This window comes from Phocoena phocoena, chromosome 7 (assembly GCF_963924675.1).
Source record: "Phocoena phocoena chromosome 7, mPhoPho1.1, whole genome shotgun sequence".
Taxonomy (NCBI): domain Eukaryota; kingdom Metazoa; phylum Chordata; class Mammalia; order Artiodactyla; family Phocoenidae; genus Phocoena; species Phocoena phocoena.
The window spans coordinates 89,080,225-89,103,841 of NC_089225.1; the positions used below are offsets into that span (position 1 = coordinate 89,080,225).

Here is a 23,617-nt window from a genome sequence, read left to right on the forward strand (position 1 = left end):
GATGTGTCGTTCTGAGAGAATGCTTATCAAATACTTGAGAAGACTGAGAAATCAAAATGGGAATAGGAAAAAAGAAATTAAATTCACTAGGAGAAATAATGGATTTGAGAGACAAGACAAAGTAGGTACCATAGAGAAAGTGAATTGATTAGGAAGACCTGTAGCTTCAGAAATCCAAACTAACACTGATATAAAAAAGCCAGAGAAGTAGCTATTAAATGTACCATCTTGCTTCTTCTGTAAACTCAGAATATGAGTTAATTAAATTAAGAAGATTGAAGGATAGAATGAACAAAATGCAGTAGGTTTAATTCAACTGCATTCTATTAGCAGAATTTCAATGAAAATGTTTTATTTATTATTAGATCTCTGGCAACACACTGTTATATTTTAATTTCATTGTATTGACTATCAAACTGTTATAACTGAATTTTATCATATTGACTATTGCTTGAAACAGGTTGGCCACAGCTATTTGGTTAGAGATGCTTTTATAGTAGTATTTAATTCTTCTGTAACTTGACCCTTTGCAAATTATTTTGTGTACATTTTGAATTCTAGTTATAAACTGATTTTGATAACTTCCTTGTCTTTTCTATAAAGTAAAAAAACTCTAGGGTTACAGTTTCCTTCATTCATGTAATAAATATTTATTGAATGCTGTCTGTGAGCCAGACAGTGAGCTAAGCTTTGGGAATAATCTAGTAAATGAGCCAAACGTATTCTTTGCCCTCATGGAACTTGAATCTAGCAGGAAAAATGTCTGGCTGCTGAATAAAAGCTAACAAACATTAAAAATATCAGGAAATGATACATGCTAAACAGTATGATTCTAACTATGCCCCTAGCTCCTGTAAAAGAGTCAGTTAAGAACCCAGGAAGATGTGTGTGGGTTAGGGCAGACTAAGAAGTTTTTGAGGATGAGCCCTGGCTTTAGCTGACCTATGAAGCTGGGAGCTGGAGAGAAGATGGGTGGGTGACAGGAATGTCAAAGGCATTACAGGTGAGAGAAATAACGTGAGTGGTGTCTACACTGTGGAAATGAGCATGGGGAAAGTGAGGAGACAAATCTGGCGTCAGTGGAAAATAATCATAAAATCACAGAACTATCTTCTCAACACAGACAGATATGTAACATTAGTAAATAGAGACAGTTTATGGAGAGGAAACCCAGTCTGATGCCATGTTGGGATGTGCAGATGAAGAAATTCTCAAAGCCCATAAAGACCTGGAACACAGGTCAGACACTGGAGAAGGGGCTACGGATTTGGGAATCATCAACTAGTTATGTAGGATAACTAGTCATTATCAGCCAATGACAGTGAGTAAATTTAGGAAGGGAGAGAAAGTAGCCAGATGTAAGCAGGAAACAGAGGATAGAGCCTTGGAGAAAAAAAACAGTAAATTATTGTTGTAATAAAGTAGGGTGAGAAGCAACTTATTGCCAGAGAAAAATATCTTTTTAAAGAATGGAACATCAAAAGGGACATATGCTGAAAAACTGAGAAAATGAAAATTAAGAAAGACTCCTGGATTTAAGAGGTTCTGATTATTTTTGAAAGAGCAAATTCATTAGGACACTTGGCGCAGAAGTCACTTTTCAGGAATTAAGAAGAGAAGAGGGCGCATAGAGTGTGAAAGTGGGAAACCACGTTTGAGAAAGTCAGTATTGCAAATAGTAGACTTCCTAGAGGCTAGACCATTTAGTTGGTTATTTGTGTATTTTTAAAAGGCAGGAGACCTAAGTATGTTGAAGTTGGAAAATAAGGAGCCTTTGGTGATTTTGAAAGTGAATAGTTCACTTCTTCTTATTGTGTTTGGTCTAAACTTGAATCCTCTTTTTCATTAAATTCTAGTGAGTCCATTACAGAAGAAACCCTGAAAAAGGCAAAGGAGATTGGGTTCTCAGACAAGCAGATTTCAAAATGCCTTGGGCTGACTGAGGCGCAGACAAGGGAGCTGAGGTTAAAGAAAAACATTCATCCTTGGGTTAAACAGGTAAAGGAGAAAAGGAGTTTTTCTTTCTTCCCAGGATTTCTTGGGTGAAATGTAGGCACCAATTCATAGAGCCATTTTCAATAAAAAGGGGCGGAATTCGAAAGTGATTTTACTTTTTCAATTGATGCCCATGATGTCACTTATTTTATTCAGCACAGGATTGATTTATGCTTTAAAGGGGAAAGGATGAAGGGACACTGGGATATAAAGGGAAGAGTGAGTACATGATTTTCTTGGCCTAAATGAAAAAAAAAATCAAAATGACCTCTCCTCTACTTTTTGACCCATGTGCAAATATATCTGTAGTAAGAGAAATCCTTAGCATGATAGAAGGACTTGAAATGCCCTAGTGTAGTGACTGACCCTCTTGAAAAGAACAGTCATCTCTTTTGGCACTGACTTTTTACAGGGTAATACTTTATTTTAAGTGCCCCATCATTATGGTTCATTTAGTATTCATTGTGTTAGGGTTGGGCATAATGAGGTCATCTAGTATTCATGACAATCACACAAGAATTTTCATAGATGTACTGTTGTGATTTTTTTTTGGGTCTTTAGTAGAAGAGATGCTTTGGCTTAAAGTACCACCAGCAGGTTTTTGTCCTTTAAAATCATTGGCTTTTCCCCATGTGCTCAGGGGGCACACACATAACCTTAGGTCTCAGGCTTGATGCCGAATATTTTCTACTCAGCAATTATTATCTTTCTTCCTTCTCACTTGCCTTACATTAGTTTGCCCTGTCGGCCCCAAATTCTTGCTCACTAAGCTGAGCTCCTGGCCCTTGAGAGCTGAATTGATTTACTCTTTCCAAATATGTTCAATGAGATCTTGTTCCCTTCCCTTCTTCCTCATGTTTTGTGGTATTTGTGTCATCCCATTGCTCAGTGCCATAGGTAACTTAAATCCTATGCATTAATTTGCAAACCAAAGACATCCTTATATATAGGTCATTTTGCTTTGATTTTAGGTTTTATTTGCAGTTGCTTTAGACAGCTGGTTGGGTAAGTTTTCCTGATAACCAGTTGACTATATGACCACCTTATTGTGTTCCTGAGAGGTACTATGTAATGATCTGTTGCTCTGGAATGCGTATTGTCTGTCATTCATTGCCCAAGTGATAGCTAAATTGTGTCATTATTTTTTTCTCCCCTCGCACTTTTAGCGTTAGAAAGCAATTGGATTGTACATACCATTTTCTTGTCTTTATATTTGATAGTAATGGACGTTAAAGGAATATGAATGCAGAACAAAAAAAAAAGTCCACAACATCCTTGAAAAATAATTATAATAAGGGGAGTAAAAATCCCTATGTATGTAAGTATTTATTTATTTTATCTTGCAGATTGATACACTGGCTGCAGAATACCCATCAGTAACAAACTACCTCTATGTTACCTACAATGGTCAGGTAGGAACTGCCAAACTTCTATAATGCAGAAAGCTCTAGATTTAGTAAATGGTCCACATGGGGGAATATGCGTTTTGTGTGTCTTTGGTTATCTAGTAATAAACAGTAACATCATGTGAGTTGAATGTGATGATATGTTTCTGTACCCAATCTTTTAAGAACTGCCCTAAGATGATGAAATCAAACAAGTGAAGAGATAAAGACAGTGGTTACATGACCATACAATTATGCTGTTTTCTCATGACTATCTAATTAAAAATATTGAATATTTTTTTAATGAATAAGTAGGGCTTGTATAACATTTTATGCTTATGGGTTCCCAAAGACTAATAGAGGATGCTTATCAGCAAGGGGAAGAATGGGAAAGACACACTCAAAGACAGGGCACAGTTTAAATAGAGGGAAGAATAATGTAATAATTTCCACATCTTAACTTTTTTTTCCCCTCAGGAGCATGATATCAATTTTGATGAACATGGAATGATGGTACTGGGCTGTGGTCCATATCACATTGGTAAAGTGATAACATGTTTACAAAGGCCTTTTCAGTTTCATCCATGTTAATTCCATTCTAAGAACTATGTAAACCAAATGCTGTCATAATAAAGATTTTACAAATTAGGAAACAGAGGTTCAGAGACATGTAGCCCAACTTAAACATCTATTAAGTGGTAGAAGTAGGACTCAAATGTGGGTCTCAACCACAGATGCCATCTTCTTTCATTTTATCATGTCATCCCTTTATCATTTTCATCCTCATGAACTAAATTGAGCCTCTTACTGGGGTTGGGGAATGAATTACACTTTGACTTTTTCTCTTCCCGCATAGTTTTTCACAAAGGTCTATATTTGCTCAAGAACTTTATACATCAGCCAGTAATTATATTTGTAGACCCATTGTCCGACCTAACATATGACTTGTGTTGACATTAGATGCAAAGAGCTCTTCTCTTTGGGGCACAGGAAGAGTATTACATAATTTAATTAAAACATTCTCACGAGAAATTGTTATATTTCTCCCAGTCATTTAAAACTGAATATTTAATAATGAATCAAGATCTATTACAGTTACAAAGTATATATTTAAATAGACAATGATGTTTCTTAATAAGTATATCTAACATTTTGTCTCTGCAAGGTGTTCTAATATGGAAATGATGAAATATATGATTTAAGTGTATGTGGTCTTGTTTTGTTACTTTAAGCATAGTTTATTATAGTTTTTACAATTAACTAAGTGCTTTAGGATATGGTAGTTTGCCAATTTTTGGCCAGATCTTAAAGTAGGTCAAAAGTATTTATACCTTTGCCACTTCAGTTATCTTATGGCTAAATGGTCTGGACGCCTTTACCAGGATCTACCCTTCTCTTCTCGAAACCTTTATGCAACAATTCTACATTACTTTAGGGCCTAGGAAAGATTAGCTGAGCTGATAATCAAGTGCATACTTAATTGATAGTGAGATTTAACGTGCTACTATATTTGGACAACTTGTTATTCCGATAAGAATTTTTAGGAGACAAAGTCCTAATGCAAAGGATTAGTACAAATCCCAGAACTTTCAGTTCTATGGCATCCCAGTAGAGGTGATATTTTGAGGCATTTAGGCCATTATTATACTTCAAATTACTTCCTAGAAGGTCGCTCACTCTGCATGGGGTGGCCTTGCCAAGCTTAAAATGATATGCTTGGAAAGGCCAGGGCTTTCCAATCAATCAAGATATGTCAGAGCTGCAAGTCACCTCAGGGATCATTGGGTTTGGCCCTCAGACAACAGGGTAAGTGGAAGGACTGAAATAAGAACTCAAGTATTTTGATCTCTAACTTAACTACTTTTGTGTACTGAGGTCAATATGTTCACTTTGAGTTTCTTTTCAGTAAATGACGTTTTTAAAATTATTATTACAGTTATCTCCCATTAACTTTCAGATTCTGAATGCTTTGAATATGGAGATTACCTCTTGCAGAATTTAGCATACAAAACAAGCCAACGTGTCATAGTTTAATTAGTCCCTGTTTTTACTACTAATAATATAGTGTGCATAATAGATCTCACCTTTATATTTTGGAGTTTTAAAAATTGAATTGAAAGGGCATTAGCTCCCTTAGCCTGGACTGATTGGCAATATATTTCTGCTTCTCTTTGTGCGGTGACTTCAGGCTTCTCTTCCCCCCTTTCCCTAATCTCATGGTCTCTGCAGGCAGCAGCGTGGAATTTGATTGGTGCGCTGTCTCCAGTATCCGCACTCTGCGTCAACTTGGCAAGAAGACAGTGGTGGTGAACTGTAACCCCGAGACCGTGAGCACAGACTTTGATGAGTGTGACAAACTGTACTTTGAAGAGTTGTCTTTGGAGAGGATCCTAGACATCTACCATCAGGAGGTAAAAAAAAAAAAGAGAGAAAAATATATGCAGTGCATACTTTATATATGTGTATTCATGTATGTAGATTTACATTGTCATTCCCCTTAGGAGAAAGAGCTGCCGGTGTCTTCCATTGTCTAATTTCGTAGTGAAACTCTAAAAAGAATCACTAGCCTTAGATTCTTGAGGCCCTGGCACAGAGTAATTATTTTTCATATAAAATTCACTTTTTCTTTCTAAGCCTTCTAGCTCTACTGTAAATTCTTCTTGGTAACATGTGCCCGATACATATTAATTAGCACAAGACAGCCCCAATAAATATTCTGCAAAATGATTTAATTGGTCATGGAGACATATGGTAAGTAGCCGAGTCTCTCTAGTTCACGTGCTGTTGCAGTTTAATGATGACCAGTTCTCAGAGGAGACAGTCAGTCGTTCACAGAGGACTGGTTAATTCTTTATGCTATCAGATGAAGCCAGTAGTCTTCAATTTAAAATCAGTGAGTTCATTCTGAATGATTTTGGTGCCTTTATAGCTTGCTCTTAAGTAGCTCTTCCATCTCCACTCCAATATTATTGAGTGTATCTTCACTATGGATTTATATGATCCCAGGTTACTGTAAGTCTGTAGAACAAGTTAGCTTACAATTAAAAAAATACCTATTTGGGGCTTCCCTGGTGGAGCAGTGGTTGAGAGTCCGCCTGCCGATGCAGGGGACGCGGGTTCGTGCCCCGGTCCGGGAAGATCCCACATGCCACGGAGCGGCTGGGCCCGTGAGCCGTGGCCGCTGAGCCTGCGCGTCCGGAGCCTGTGCTCCACAATGGGAGAGGCCACAACAGTGAGAGGCCTGCGTACCGCAAAAAAAAAAAAACCTACTTGAAAATTTTAGAGTGATGTCCAATAGTTGTGCCTTTTGATGTTACTGTAATTCATTTCCTACTACAGAGAATCATCCCTATGTACAAAATATGGTCACTTAAGGAAAAAAATATTCTAACTTGGAGCTGCAAGACTTAAATTGTTGACTTGAAAATTCATTTTTTTTGGCCAGTTATATAAATTCTCTGGGCTTCATCTTTTTTTTGTTTATGAATCATATGAGTGTTTAAATGTTCTACATGCAGGTATTGTGAAGGCAACATGAGATTTGTAGTTGAGATCACATTGTCAAGTATAGTGCTAGAACAATGTAATGATTTTATTATTATGAAGAAAAATATAGACAAATTTAAGATTGATGTATCATCATGTTTTTCTATCAATATTTAGGCCTGGCCTACTAATATTGTAATATAATGAAACTGAACCATTAGGTAGAATATACACAATTTTTAGTTCTCTCTCTGACCTGATTTTTCTAATGATTTTTTAATTCATTTTAGACACATAAGTGGGGATCAAAACAAGTACATTCTGCAAATATTTCTTGAATACCTTTTAAAAATCAGGTTCAGCAGGATAGAGAGCTATAAAACCAGGTCCCTACCTTTAAGACATTAAAATAAAACTGGAATCCATGACGTAATATGTGAAAAGTTACATAATTGTTTTAAAAATGTTAACAAGCATTACAAGCAATAGCAGCAGGCATTTTACACATAATTAATTATTTCCCCATGAAATGGTTTAAGGAAAAATGAAAAACTTCTGCAACTGCCTTTGGATGCAGTTACATATGGATGATAATGAGGTCCTTTTACTATAACTGAATTCAGTATGATAGAAATAAATAAATTGGCCCTATTTGAAGCTAATTGGTTTTTATAGTGTTACTAGATATAATAAGGTAATTGTAAATGTCATGTTGAAGAACATAAGAACAATATGCCATTGATGTATCCTTTAAACTACCCCACAAGAAATGTTATATATCATATGCACATACGTACATATATTTGTGTATGTGTTCCCTTGTATAATGTTGTTGTGTGTCTCCTCACAGCAGGCTTTACAAGCATTGTCTCTCATACCGGGTGTGCCTCAACCTTCGGAAGGCTGCCCTTATTCGACCTCGGATGCCCCTAGAGATTCTGAAGGCACTGAGGCATTCAGCTGTAAATTTGCGGAAAATTGGAAGCACGTCTAAACTTATTTAAAAGCACACATTTGAGTCACTTAGAAGGGCAATAGGCTTTCCCAAGGATACATAGCTACATGGGATGATAGAAAGTATGATAGGTCCTTTGGTCCAGGTCTCTTGGTCTAGTTCAGGAGCAAGCCTGTTTCCATGGAATCAAAGAAGCACCTCTAAAGAAACCATTAAGGGGAAGTCAGAAAAGTGACATGGCCTGTGAGTAAAGCAGGCTGCTTTGGAGGGAGGTCTTGATCAGAAGTTGAGTGAGAGGAGATACTAGAAATGCCAAAATCTCCTTCCCACTTGTTCTTTTTTTTTTTTTAAGAGAAAATGTTATAGCGATATATCCCTTTGGCTGCAGACATTTTTTTTTTTAACTTTATAAAGAGCAACCCTTTAAACTGAAGTCATTAATTCCTTATGACTGTGCTCATGAGTTCTGCTCCCTGAGAAGCGAGTTGCATTTTTATCTTTTATGTTTTGGTGTGTGAGTGTGGTGCATATACACAATGGAATATTACTCAGTCATAAAAAGGAATGAAATTGGGTCATTTGTAGAGACGTGGATGGATCTAGAGACTGTCATACAGAGTGAAGTAAGTCAGAAAGAGAAAAACAAATATCATATATTAACGCATATATGTGAAACCTAGAAAAATGGTACAGATGAACCAGTTTGCAGGGCAGAAGTTGAGACACAGATGTAGAGAACAAACATGTGGACACCAAGGGGGGAAAGCTGCGGGGGTTGGGGGTGGGGGTGTGATGAATTGGGCGATTGGGATTGACTTGTATACACTGATGCGTATAAAATGGATGACTAATAAGAACCTGTTGTATAAAAAAATAAACTAAATACAATTCAAGTATTCAAAACAAACAAACAAAAATACCAGGCAACATATTTGACACCTTATGATGTCCCTGTCTGATTTGAGTCCTGATTATACAATTTTTCTTGCTTTTATGATGTATAATTTACTGGATCATACCCCATAGATATGTACTCTACTTAATGATATAATTCTCCTATTTTTAACACCTAATACCATATGTATATGTAGACAATCGTACCTCTACTACAACTTGAGTTAAGTGAATGAAAGAGTGACAGACATTAATTAGTGACAGGCAAAACCCATCAGGTAAATGCATCACTCTAAACCAGGATTGTGGTTCATTCCTAGCATTTGGTTTAATTGTAATTAAGTATAAGCTTAAGATTCTGTCTGAAATGTTAAAAATGTTTTACTAAAATGCAAATTACTAAAAAATAGTGCATGATCAACCTCACTGACAGAATATAAATAGTGGAGGCTTGTAAATTAGAGATAATACATGAAATTACAAAAATCAAGGCTATTTTTTGATGGAGTAAATGCTATTTCGGTTAGTAAGACAAGTTTTCTTACATTGTATTCTGTCAATAATACAGCATTTAATTTGTTTATAAAAATAAGGACTGACCAAAGAGATTAGTGTCTAAGGGAAATTGAGATGTTCTCAAATAAATTTGAAGAATTTTCTTTTCATTCCTCACTGCTAAAAATAAATTTCAGGTTAAAGATTATTTCAGAAATGTTTTTGTGCAGTGATACCTTAGCTTTGTGATATCAGGTTTAAAAAACTAAGAAACTAAGCTGGGTAAAAATACTACAAACAAATCTAGGTAACATCGGTAGAACTTTGGGACACTAATGGAATTACTTTAGGCCTAAAGTATTTAGAAATCTGGGAAACAAATCTGAATTTTAGAATATTTTATTTCAGAAAGTTACTTGAAACTATTTGTGTGATTGTATCAATAGGTATGATAATAATTTATCTGTGTGGGGTACCAGATCCTCTTCCCTAAGTCCCTACAAGTTCTGTGCTTGGAGTTGGGGCCAATTTAAGATAAAATTTTTCCACAAAACTCTCATCTATTAACTTCATCCCATAAATGTTCTCTTCTACTGAATTCTCTTTGCTGTACAGGCAAAACCTGCACAAACCATCACACCATTACTCTAAAACATTCCTATGGATGTGATTTGTCTTCCAAATGATGGTCTTTATTTCTGGAGGTCAATGACGAGAATAGGGTTTTGCAGTGAATGTTTTTCTATCTACCACTTTCCAAAAAGAGTGTTTTAGAAATTGCTCTTCTACTAACTTCTAACATTCACTACCTTTGAAACCAGCCAGAAAAACAGGGTTAGCTTCAGATTCAAAGATTTGGTATATTAGGTAAGCATAACTGCTTTACAATACGTAGAATTGAGTTCAAGTAAGTCTGTATTTGCTAGATGAGAAAAATGCGCAAGTCATTTCACCTTCACCAAGCCTCAGTTTATTTAATTGCAAAATGGGGTTAGTAATAACTGCCTCAAAGTGATACCATGACCATGAAAGTCAAAACATCGTCTAGGGTATACAGTAATGTACTTAGTAAATAGTAGCAGTGCATATTATTATTGTTTTTAAATGTGTTGATTTATTGAAAAATAAAAATCAATTCCATAGAGTTATTTTTGAAAATATTGATATATTTATTACTTAGAGCCTTTTTATTCAACTGTAAGTACCTATTTCGTCTAATTGACTCTGATATTTGCTAACTGGCTACTTCTCCCTTAATTTTAGAATTGATTTTGAAGTCTTTCACATAAGAGACTTTTCTACATATTTAATTGAGGAATTAGTTTCTAGGCTTCTAAAATATTAATGCTGCTAATAAACTAAAAATAATAAGCAAATAAAAATACTATAGTTAGAATAATATTTATTAAAGGTTTTGCAAAAAATGGATATTGAACATAAAAAATGACGATAAAAGCAGTTTAAGTGTACTTATAAATATGCAGAAATGTGGACTGTTATTTTCCATAATGTTTACAATGAATTTAAGCACTCAATTGCCGGGTGTTTGCTTAGGCAGTATGTAATTTCTCTTATCAGAGAGAAATGAGCTTCATCCCTTTAAAAAATATTTCAGAATAACTTCAAATAATGACAAAATACATTTGGCACATATGTATTACTTCAGCAACATTCATCAGTAGGTCATTAAAGCAAACACAAATTACGCCCAGATCAATGGCCTATCAGATATTGTAATATTTTCTAATATAAATAATAATGTCTTATTTATAACTTATAATGTAGTAACACCTTTAATGTTTATTATCTTATTTGATCTCCATACATAGGAACCTTATGAAGTAGGCAGGTATTATCCTAATTTTACAGACAAAGAGATTGAACCTCAGGGAGAGTTTCACGGAGGGAACCAAGAAGAGGAGGGACTTAAGTCCAAACCCAATTCCCCACCATCCCTCTTTGGCTCACCCTCACCTCTATACCACTAGTCTCAAGAACATTTGAGATTTGGTGGGCTTTTAAGAAAAAAATCTTGGAGTTTTGACTGCTCATAGGAGATTAAGTTTAATGATTCAGGGACTGCTTGTAAGGCAAATAATAAGGAAATAGGAATTAAAACGAGTTCTGGGTACTGTTGACAGGTACCAAGCAGCAGTAAAGGACGCAGGATGTCACAATGAGAGGTAGGATTTAGACTGGACTTTAGGGATGGTTAGAAAATTGATAAGGGAAAGGAGAAGGGAGAAAGGAAACAGGCAGGGAAAGATTATATGGAGTGAGAAAGCTTGCTGGTGGGAATGCACGAAGGTGGGGACAGTGGGTAGGTAGTTTTCCTGGGGCTGACAGAAGTGATCATAGATAAGACTGGAAAGTCTTGATGGCCCCAGTGGTAATGAGTTAACACTATATCCTTTAGGCAAAGGAAACCTTTGGAGAACTCCGAGTATAGGAGTAACTTGGTGAAGCAGTCTTTTGAATGATTAATCTGAATGTGAAGTGCTGGGGTGGAGAGGAACAGCAGAGGGGAATGTTAAAAGGAGAGATCTGTATCCATTTAAGAAATTACAACAGTAGTTCAAGAATTAGTTGATTATAATGTAAAGTACAGGATGGAAATGTTCATTGACTTAATTTTATTTTAATTGCCACACATGCAAATGTCACACGTTTACATGCAGCTGTATGGAAGTCGTGCACGGTAATCACGTGTAGTTTTATGGGAGTCTTACATGGTTATCATGTGTAGTTAGTTGTATGGGAGTCTTACAAAGACTTTAGCAGGTAAGTGCCTGGAAAGTCAGGACTGAATCCGTTTACCTCTTTGTGGCATAACAATATATTCATTGATGGGAATAATGAAAATATCACACTCATGTTCATTCAGCATTCTCAGGAAGGCAACAGAGGCAGTATTAGCACAGTTGTTCATTATCCAGTGGCTGATATCGAGGACATATTTTTCAGGCATGTGGTGGCTGTATCATATCAGTCGGGGGCCAGATTCCAAACAACCTGGCAGTCCCCCTGTACAAGAACGGTGTCAAGATCATGGGCACGAGCCCTCTGCAGATCGACAGGGCTGAGGATCGCTCCATCTTCTCAGCTGTCTTGGACGAGCTGAAGGTGTCTCAGGCACCATGGAAAGCTGTTAACACTTTGGTAAGGAGAGAAACACGAGTCTGTTTTTAATGTTCCATTTTGAAGAGTCATAACCTGAACGTTAACTACTGCACATGCTAACTGCAGGGCACAGAGAATGCACTATGTTCAGTGAATTTACTTTAAAGTTGCTGAGTTTCCATGATTGCAGTTAAATGCTGGTTATAAATTGACAGGAGTATTCTCACTGATTCCAACAATGAAAAGAAGTTCAAACTATTTTTGAACTAGCTTGATATTTAGAATTAGAAACTAGAAGTTTTATGTATTTTGGTGTCCAGTTTACATTTTGGTGGTGTCTTTTGGGAGAAAGAATAAAAGGAGTTGGGTTACCACTTGTTCTAACGATACCATTCTGCATTTTTATTGAATATTTTAAACTATTCATGCATTTTGTTGTTGTTGTTTCTATTAATTAGAATGAGGCATTGGAATTTGCGAAGTCAGTGGGCTACCCCTGCTTGTTGAGACCTTCCTATGTTTTGAGGTAATATATTGTTTTCTAAAACTATTATTTAAAAGTCAGGAGACACAGAACTGCATTCTGTATGCTAACAGCACTAGGCTTTGATGTGTAGTAATTTGTAAATCCATCGACAATCCCCATACCAACACAGCCAGAGTGAAGACCTGTGCACAGTTCTTCAGCCTAATGCTTTTCCTTCAGGGAGTGACAACACAGTGTCTCCAATCCTGCATCTTAGGAGCATGGCTTAGGGCATCTCCTTGCCAAATGGAGGAGGATAGCTTTACATTAGAGAAGAGGACAATTTAAAAAAACAAAACGAAACAAACTTGGGATATCTCTCACCAGCATCTGTTCTCTGATACCCAGAAATGACAGCTTATCTTTGACTGTTGTCAGCACCTTCCGATGGTGCCTATGGTTTGAATATTTTTTTTTTGAGATTAGATTTTTTAAATAAATGAATTACAATGTTGGAGTTCATGGACAGTGTCTTTTATAATAAACTTTGAAACTAAGTTCTGTCATCAAAGGAGAAGTCGTCAATTGTCACTCTCTTCAGATGTTACCACATATAAAGAGCTACTTCACTGAACAGGGGATAATAAGAGAAACGTAATTTGTTGTGCACAGTTTGAAAGTGTAAATGGAATGTGAGATGGGATCCTTTAAAATAATGAAAAATTTCAAGTGAGGTGGGAAACTTTCCTTTTTCTTTAAGTGACATTTTGGTAAACCACAGTCCAATACTACTGCTTCTCTGAGGTATTAATGTAAGTTAATTTAAACAACACAGGCATTTAAGGGGGGCTCGCTCTGACTACTGTGCTCCCTCACATCATTGCAATCCGTATCTTTTTTTTAGTTCCCTATACTGTGAATTATCAGCGTCATTAGGACCTTAGCCTTCGTGTCTTAAATAGCTGAAGAAATTGAAAGCTCTTCAAGCATAAAATTTGCAATATAGTAGAAAAGGTAAAGAAAAAGTTACTTTTAAAAGGAAGTGGAAAGTGATATTTTTCTTCCTTATTTCTTCCCTTCTGCTTAGTCTTCCTTCTTTCCTCCCCTCCCATCCCACTCTGAAAATGCCAAAATTCAGAGTAAATTGATTTCAGATAGTATTCTTTCTCAAGAATTTGAAAGGACACAGCTGAATACATTTCAGTCAGATACCGTACATTATATTTGCAAATGTTACTAAAAAGTTGATTCTTTGGTAACCCAGCTGAGATAGTAGAATGACCTGCTTTGACAGCATACTTGTGGGTTAAGATCAGCTATGGGTAATGAACTCTGAAGACACAAGTTTAGAAAGCTAGATCCTGGGATGAATCCTGTTACAGTATAAGTGTTACCTGGAACCAGAAGAGAGTTAAAACAATAAATCAGAAAGGGTGGACCTTGGGGATGTGCCATCGCTAAGAGCTACCATGGTTCTCTTTGGGCATTATCACGTATCCCACCCCCCTTCCTCATCCCCAACATTGGGGACTTTTTACTTTGGTTGATTGTCCTGTTGATTACATAAAGTCTCAATGTAGAAAGAGACACCTTCTTACTTAGCCTAGTCTGGAACTAGAGGCTGCCTGGAACTGTTCTGAGAAGCGATCAATTCTAGCATGCTTTACTTCTGAAGTGGTAAAAGAAACTGACCTCTTTTTTTTCCCCCTCCTTACCCAGTGGGTCTGCCATGAATGTGGTATTCTCCGAGGATGAGATGAAAAAATTCCTAGAGGAGGCCACTAGAGTCTCTCAGGTAGTGTCCTGTTTCCTTCTGGTGACTTTTACCTTTTCTGTTAATTGCTACCTTGTTTTTATGTTGTTTTTCTTTGCACAGGATGTTATGATGTTTTTCCTTTTTTCTTCTACCCATTATAGTCCTAAATATAGAAATGAGAAAACACATATGCATTTAATTATATTTGGATCCTTAGGGTTAGTGGAAGAAGAGGAAGACCAGTGAATATTTGATCAGAACAGAGATTTATACGATTTTAGTCTCCAAGAGCAAGGCTGCATAAGCACAAACTTGTCTGTTAATGAGTTAAATGCTGGTCAAGTTATCCATGGGATTCCCAGCCTCAAGGGCAGCCCAACCATTGTCATCACGAACAAGTGAAGGCTTCCCTGATTTTTAATTCTCACACCTGGAGAGCCTTTCTTTGCCTTAGTCAATCCTGCAACTTCAATAGTAAATCCCCTCACTCACCTATTGATTTTTTTCATTTTGGTACATTCCATTTGTAAGTTAATAAAAATGTTTATAATTCTGTGTTCACTCAACCAGCTTTCTCCACTGCCCCAGCTTTTACTTTCTCCTTCGGCGTTACCTGAGTGTAATCCATTTAAGATTTACCCAGTGGGGTTATTGATCTGCAGACCTTGTACTGTAGAGGATAAAAGTAATGTTTTCTTTTTAAAAGCTTTCAAAAGCTAGATAGGGCTAAAAGAAAAAAAAAAAAAAAAGGAGAGAATGAGAGAAAACACAACTCATAGAGAAGAGTTTGATATTAGGCAAGTGGAGTTTGGAGGGAGCCAAAGAGTGAAATCAGAGGCATTTGAAAGAGGAATAAAGAGCATGAACTGTTCCTGCACACATGAAGCTGGGCTTCGTTTCTGCGTGGCAGTTGCTCCCCAAGGAAATTTGTTCAGTGAAAAGAGTGCATAAGGATAAAGAGTGAGAAGAGACAGAGTATAAAAAAGAAACCAAGTGGATTTTGAATTCACTTTTGTGTGAAAGTCAGATAACTGAGGAGGGACTCTCTCCAAAGGGCCAGTTTTCATTAATGTGCTCTGGAGTGAGATACTGTCCTCTTCTCTATCTCACTCCCTGCAAGGGGTCCTGCCACACTCATCTTTTGAGAAACCAGCAGCCTGACCCAGCTGGTCTCATGTGAGTGATGAGGCAGGTGTTCTCTGTCTGGGACAGTGTATCTTATAGGGCCTCTACTTGGTAGAATATTTTTTAAATATTTTTTTTCTGCTAGCAGGTGGATAGAATCCTTACAGGGCCAAAGTTTTATAATAGAGATGTCTTAAAGGAGTACTTCTGGTTCAAGTCTCCCCATCAAACTACAGCAGAATCTGGGATTCTCAATTCAGTGAATCTAGAGTAAAACTAGCCCCCATTAATCATTGATCTATTTATGTATCCATTCATACTTAGCACCTGCTATATAATGACATTGTTCTCAGTATCAGGGGTTACATTCATGGAAAGATAGTCTCACAGAGGAATCTCTTTACTAGGGACATCAGACATCAAATAATTATAATTAAATATGATGAGCATTGCAATAGAGAAAATACATGATGTTGAAGGAGAGTGTAAAAGTATCGGGGTCCAGTCCTTGAAGAAGGGACTTTTAAATTGATTCCAAATGGTTGATTCAGAGTTAAAAGGTTTACATTGTGTGCGAGTAGGAAGAAAGAACAGCATATGTAAAGGCCTGAAGCTGAGAAAGAGCATGAAGTTTCTAGAAACTGATAAAGCATTCATTTATATGGCTAGGATGCCAAACATGGTGGGGAGTGTTGATTATAACGATGGTAGAAAAGCAGAAAGACAAGGAGCAGATAAAGAGAACCTTGTCAGTTATATACTGAGGTGGATTTTAGTCATATTTTCTGAATACTGAATCACTACGCTGTATACCTGAAACTAACACAATAGTGTAAATCAACTATACTTCAACTAAAAAAAAAAAGAGCAATTGAAAGTTAAAAAAAGAAAGATCACTCTTCTATAGTATAGAGAGTAAAATCTGGGACAAGTCTGAATTCATGGAAGGAGGTTAGGGGGCTGTTGTGTAGCTCAGGGTAGAGATGACAGTGCCTTGGATCAGAGTAATGGTAGTAAAGATGGAGAGAAGTGCATGTGTTCTAGAAATATTGAGAATGTGTATTGAGGTTGTGAATGGATGGAGGTGGAGGGTGAGAGAGGATAAGAGATGATTCTTGAGTTTCTGCCTTAGACAGCTGGATGGACAGTGGTACCATTTATTGAAACAAGGAACACTTAAGGGAGAAATTTTAGAGGGGGAAATCATATATGTAATATTTGACCTTTTGAGTGTGAGATGCCTGTGAGAAGTCCAAGTAGAGATGTTCTGAAAGCAGAGGGTTACATAGAATTGGAATTGAAGATCAAGATCGTGGCTAAAGACAGAGATGTAGATATAGATTTGGAAGTCAATAGCATATCATTGTAATTGAAGTTTTGAGATTGGAAGCAATCACCTGGGATAGTATAGAGGAAAAGGAACAGTTAAGACAGATGAAAGGAATACTGGCATTTAATAGCTGAGCAGGGAAGAAAGAACCACAAAGGAGGCTGAGAAAGAAGTATGAAAAGGTGATCATGGACACCTAAGGAAAGAAGTGCTTTAAGAGGGCCAACAATGTATAATGTTGCTGAAAGACTGAAATTTATTAAGAAATTTTCTTCCTCAACATATTAAGGGCTATTTCATAAATGTGTTCAATTGGCCAGGATGGAGGATGCTGTTGTTGCCCCCCTTAGATCCCTTTACCAGTGGGGGCACCCATCCCCCAACTGCTATGGTAGCTGATGACACCTCCCAGCTCTACTTCTCAGGATAACTATTCTCAGTCAAGTGGGAGCCTCTGTCAACCAGGAGGCAAGATCCCTCACCTTACCACCATGCTCAAAATGCTGGACAGTGACTGCCCTTTGCCTCAAGATGGGACTTACTCTGTACTGCAACTCAGAGCTCCCTCTGTGGTAAGGCCAAATCCAGTCCCCACTGAGACCACGAACTTCCTAGTTTTTTCCTGCTGCCCCATCCTGCTTTTCTCACTCCCTCAATAAATCACTTGAACAAGAACCCCTGTGTTAGGCTTGGCTAGAGAGACTAAGACAGCTGTTAAACTTTATCTTTGTTTGCAGTTACATTGTTATTATAATATACAGAAAAATTCCCACGTAAGTCTCAACACAGCTCTACCAGGCCTGCCAACAGTAAACATCCAATATTTTAAAAAGAGGAAACAGAGATGAAAAAAATTTTCCATGTCCGATAGGCCTTTGAAGAAAAGGAAGTGGGTAAAATTTCTTCATTTAATAATAAATTTAAGAAGAGAGAAGCTTATTTATGGCTTGAGACATTGGTTATTTTGAATTTTTTTACAAAATTCATTTCTATTTAAAATGTTCTGTTAAAGGATATAAGATATATTACATTTTTTTAACTTTTTATTTTATACTGGAGTATAGTCGATTAGCAATGTTGTGATAGTTTCAGGTGCACAGCAATGGGACTCAGCCATACATATGGCTGTATCCATTCTCCCCTAAACTCCCCACCCATCCAGGCTGCCACATAACATTGAGCAGAGTTCCCTGTGCTATACAGTAGGTCCTTTTTGGTTATCCATTTTAAATACAGCAGTGTGTACATGTTGATCCCAAACTCCCTGACTATCCCTTCCCCCCATCCTTCCCCCCTGGTAACCATAAGTTCGCTCTGTAAGTCTGTGAGTCTGTTTCTGTTTTGTAAATAGGCTCATTTGTATCATTTCTTTTTAGATTCTACATGTAAGGCATATCGTACAATATTCCTTTCTCTGTCTGACTTACTTCAGCCAGTATGACAGTCTCAAGGTCCATCCATGTTGCTGCAAATGGCATTATTTCATTCTTTTTAATGGCTGAGTAATATTCCATTGTATAAATATACCACATCTTCTTTATCCATTCATCTGTCAATAGACATTTAGGTAGCTTCCATGTCTTGGCTATTGTAAACAGTGCTTCAATGAACATTGGGGTGCGTGTATCCTTTTGAGCCATCTTTTTCTCCGGATATATGCCCAGGAGTGGGATTGCAGGGTCATATGGTAGCTCTATTTTTAGTTTTTTAAGGAACCTCCATACTGTTCTCCATAGTGGCTGTACCAATTTACATTCCCACCAACAGTGTAGGAAGGTTCCTTTCTCTCCACACCCTCTGCAGTATTTATTGTTTGTGGATTTTTTGATGATAGCCATTTTGACTGGTGTGAGGTAATATCTCATTGTAGTTTTGATTTTCATTTCTCTAATAATTAGCGATGTTGAACATCTTTCCACATGCCTCTTGGCCATCAGTATGTCTTCTTTGGAGAAATGTCTAGTTAGGTCTTCTGCCCATTTTTTGATTGGGTTGCTTCTTTTGATGATATTAAGCCTCATGAGCAGTTTGTAAATTTTGGAGACTAATCCCTTGTCAGTCACATCATTTGCAAATATTTTCTCCCAATCTGTAGGTTTTCTTTTCGTTTTGTTTATGGTTGCCTTTGCTGTGCAAAAGCTTTTGAATTTAATTAGGTCCCGTTTGTTTATTTTTGCTTGTATTTTAGATATATCTAACACATATGCATAAGATGATAAACTCCAAGGTAGTGGCCAAAAGGAGTTAGTGTTCAGAGCAAAAAGACATGTTCAGAGAAGCCTTCAGGGAGGAGGTGGCATTGAAGCTAGGCCTTGAAGGATGGGTTGAAATTTGAAAGATGAAGCTGAGGAGAGAAGGTGGAGTGCATTTGTGGAAGAGAGGCATGGAGACAGGTAAAGGCAGGGTCTGGTAAGAAAACAGCAAGTGGTGCCGGTTGCTGGTGCCTGGGGCAGGGGAGAAGAGATGCCTAAATCCTGGAGGCCTTCATTCAACCACTTCTTTTAGTCTGGAGAAGCACCTAGTGATCAAGATGCGGAGGGCATTGCAGCACTGTCGTGAAGGAACTGAGTGTGGGAAGAACATCAAGAATAATAAGGGGTCTGAAACAGTGAGAGAGGGAGAACATTTTAAGATTTATATAGAAAAATGTTTGATTTTGCAGTCACAAATGTCACACTTTAGAAGTGATTTAAAGCATGTCGATTCCATGTAAATAATTCCATCTTTGGCCTAATAGAACTGAAACAAAATGCTGCTCTCCTTCTAAGTTCATTCACAATTCTCATACAGAGAACTAACTGAGGGCATTGTAGTGCTTAGAAAAGATAAGCATAGGAAGAGAGGAAAAACCTGAACCAATATTGATATATAATTATAAATAAAATAGAGAGATATTTATAACCCTGGAGACAGAAAAGCAACCTCATTCTGCCCTCTCCTTAGCCTCCTCTTTTCTCTAACTCACCTAGAAGTCGATGTTTGAAATTTCAAAACTCATGTTCAATTCACTGAGAACTGAAAATTGGAGAAAGATTTCCTCTTCCTCACTGTTAGCAGAGAATGACCGTGTTCTTACCAAACAAACTGGCTAATGAGTTTGTGTAGTATGTTGAGCATTGTTTTTTTTTTTCAAGTATTGCCGTGGTGCTGACTTAAGGTACATGATTTACTTGACCCCATACATGTAACTTCAGCTAAAGTTTCTGCCCTTCTGTTTTCCTCGGTGACAGGAACACCCAGTGGTGCTGACAAAATTTATTGAGGGGGCCCGAGAAGTGGAAATGGATGCTGTTGGCAGAGATGGAAGAGTAAGTGCTTTATCTCCCACCCCTTCTTCCTGCCTTCCCATCAGAATTTTTTTCTTGGCAATTTAGAAACATAACTCAGATTAGACATCGTGATTTCTACAAAACAGATCTCTAAAAATAATGGACAAGTCCGCTCAGTCAAAAAAATTGTTCCATTTCACTGACAATTCATTTGATGTGTCATGGGTATCATATCTTCTGCTTTTCATACTGTTAGATTTTCTCTTTGATGATATTAAAAAGTATCATCCTGTACTTGTTCTTTTTGAATAGATTTTCTCTCTCATTTTCTTTTCTCTTGGTGTTTCCTTTTTTATTTCAATGGATATTAGAAAAACATCCAAAACTTTTCTTTCTGAAGTTCCTAATTGAATCCCTAGTTTTTCTTCTCTCTTGATTTTTCCATCCTTCTCCTTTTTATTGGGTTAATAAAAGCAAAACTAAACAGAGTAGGGTGGGTAAAGATAATAAAATTGGCTTACCATATCACATCTTGTATCACTAATACAATGAATGCCTCAAACTTCAGGGAGAAATGAAAGTATAAGAATTCTTTCCTTTAGTTTTCAAGTTGTACTAATAAAGCATGTTAAAGCTTTTTTTGTTTCTTTGTTTTGGTCTTTTTTTTTTTTTTCCAGATTAACAGTTCAAATCAAGGTTGTTTCAAAAAAATACTATATATATAGTAAGGATGACCTCTTATCCTATAATCTAGAGTTTAAGCACCCTTAGATATCATTTATTTCAACCCCTTACTCCCCAAGGATGAGAATTTTCTTCACAGCAACCCTGGAAAGTGGTCATTTGCTTTCTGTTTAACTCTTGGTTATACAGAGCATAAAAAGTTGTAAGATGACGTACATATATTGTTTTGTTTTGGTTTTGCTTTTACTTCTTGGACATCTAATATATTCCTTCTCTTGAACTAAGGTCTGCTTCCCTAGAATTTTCATCCCTGACCTGCTGGCCTCCAGAGTTATGGAGCATATATATATATATATATATATATATATATATATATATATATATATATATATTCTTTCCCACTTGAACATACATGTATTTGAGACTGAGGTATAAAATAAGAGGAATGTGATCATACCAATGTGGAAGTGGAGAATGTAAGACTGGCCTACAGATATTTATGTTTTTTCAAATATTGTGCTGGTAAAGTAATGCTGGTCAGTTGGCCTGATTTGGTTCCATTTTGCTAGGATGTGCTCCTGCCCTAAGATTCTCTTAGACCTTGACCATTGCTTATCATCCTGGACTCCTTTTGGAAGTGTTCCAGGTTATTCACATAACTTTTAAACAGTCACACTCAGAAGTGGACCTAGTACTTCAGACATGTAACTTTTTTTCAGAGTTCAGTGAGGTGTTGCCTCCCCATTTCTAGACAGTATAAAAAATTTGAGCACTTACTCTGCACTAAATATCATGCCAGGCACTGTTTATGTGTTCTGTTTTATCCTTACAAATATTCTGTGAGGCAGATACCATTGTTATTCCTATCTTATCAGAAACCAAGGCTAAGGAGATAAAGTATCTCACCCAGGTCACAGAACTCATAAGTGACAGCAGGAGTACCGGGACTCAAATGTCACTCTGCTTTAAATCATCTATAAATCTGATAAACAAATCTTCACTGTAATTTATTTAAGTCTTTTACAGCCACCCAATTATTCTCCCCCACTCTCAGCTTTATCATTTTCCAAAGACACACATACTGTTAACATTCAGGTTATTGTGGTTGAGACCGTAAACTTTGCAATCTGACAGATAAGTGTTCAAAATCCTGACTTGGTCACATAGCAGTCACATGTACTTGGGTTATTTATTCTTATATTGCCTTGGTTTTCTTACCTCTAAAAGAGGACAAGAGTATTTTCCTCTTGCTTCCTTCCTGTCTCAAATTTCAGTTTAAAGATCTCTTGTAGGTGGCCAGTTAGCTCAGTTGGTTAGAGTGTGGGGCTGATAAAGATCTCTTGATCTTTAGATCTTACATTTTCTTTCTGATCCATCTAAATTATGACATTTACCTAAGCTAGATATTGACCTCTCCCATCTTTTCTTTTCCAGTGTTTAAATCTTAACCTGGAAGGAAAAGATAAAGCTATCTCCAGTGCCCCCCAAATGCTTTATTTTCCTATCCATTTTTAAAAGTCATTATGAATTGGCTTAGTTGCCTTCTTTTCCTGGTATTAATAACTATTCTAATCAATGGAAGAGGGAGGTAAGCTTTCAGACACTCTCAGCTGCCCTTAGAGGTGATCTGTCACTGCACAGGGAGGCTTGGTGACGCTACATGTGCAGCTCTTTCTACTTCTCTCATCAGAGACTTAGCAAAGAAACTGCTCAATGCTGGAGGCATCTGTTAGAATTGGGGGGATGGGTCAGGCAGTAGATTCATTGAAGAAGAGCTGACACTTCTTTTGCAAATCTTCTTTTGGCCAGGTCATCTCCCATGCCATCTCTGAACACGTGGAAGATGCAGGCGTCCACTCAGGAGATGCTACTCTGATGCTGCCCACACAAACCATCAGCCAAGGAGCCATTGAAAAGGTCATCATTTATAAATAAAACTGGAAGGGGGAAAAAGATTTAAAACATTTTTTTTAATTGGGGCTGGATTGTGAAGGGCCTTTTTTTATTATGCATTTCCTTTTTTTGTTTATGAATTTATTTATTTTATTTATTATTTTTGGTTGTGTTGGGTCTTCGTTGCTGTATGCAAGCTTTCTTTAGTTGCAGCAAGCAGGGGCTACTCTTTGTTTCAGTGCTCGGGCTTCTCATTGTGGTGGCTTCTCTTTCTGCGGAGCACAGGCTCTAGGCGCATGGGCTTCAGTAGTTGTGGCGCATGGGCTCTAGAGCGCAGGCTTGGTAGTTGTGGCGCACGGGCTTAGTTGCTCCGTGGCATGTGGGATCTTACTGGACCAGGGCTCAAACCCGTGTCCCCTGCATTGGCAGGCGGATTCTTAACCACTGTGCCACCAGGGAATCCCATTAAAAACATTTTTTTAACTAGGTAGCAGTAGGACATGCCCCAGGTAAAATTTAATTTTGAGGGGAACTTCCTCCTCTGAGTCTGCTGAGTATTTTAAAGATGACAATTTCCTTCACTGCCCTTCAGAGCCCATTCGGTTGTATGCTAGTGCAGTGGTTCTCTAACTGTATGCATCATAACCACCTGGGGGACTTGTTAAAATACAGGTTACAAGACTCCTCCCCAGTTTCTAAATCTGTAGTTCTGAGCAGGCCCCCAGAATTTGTATTATTATCAAGTCCCCATGTGATGCTATTGC

The 23,617-nt window shown here is 37.3% G+C and overlaps 1 protein-coding gene across 1 annotated transcript in view; it reads left to right on the plus strand.

The window, feature by feature from the left end:
- CPS1 (carbamoyl-phosphate synthase 1) overlaps positions 1 to 23,617 on the plus strand; it is a 144,007-nt gene that overhangs the window by 93,035 nt on the left and 27,355 nt on the right. Inside the window, exons 22-30 of the mRNA XM_065880767.1 lie at positions 1,857 to 1,998; positions 3,342 to 3,407; positions 3,858 to 3,921; positions 5,610 to 5,791; positions 12,175 to 12,369; positions 12,789 to 12,856; positions 14,516 to 14,591; positions 20,238 to 20,315; positions 22,770 to 22,877. Coding sequence (XP_065736839.1) covers positions 1,857 to 1,998; positions 3,342 to 3,407; positions 3,858 to 3,921; positions 5,610 to 5,791; positions 12,175 to 12,369; positions 12,789 to 12,856; positions 14,516 to 14,591; positions 20,238 to 20,315; positions 22,770 to 22,877 — 979 coding nt within the window. The remainder of the gene's footprint in view (positions 1 to 1,856; positions 1,999 to 3,341; positions 3,408 to 3,857; positions 3,922 to 5,609; positions 5,792 to 12,174; positions 12,370 to 12,788; positions 12,857 to 14,515; positions 14,592 to 20,237; positions 20,316 to 22,769; positions 22,878 to 23,617) is intronic.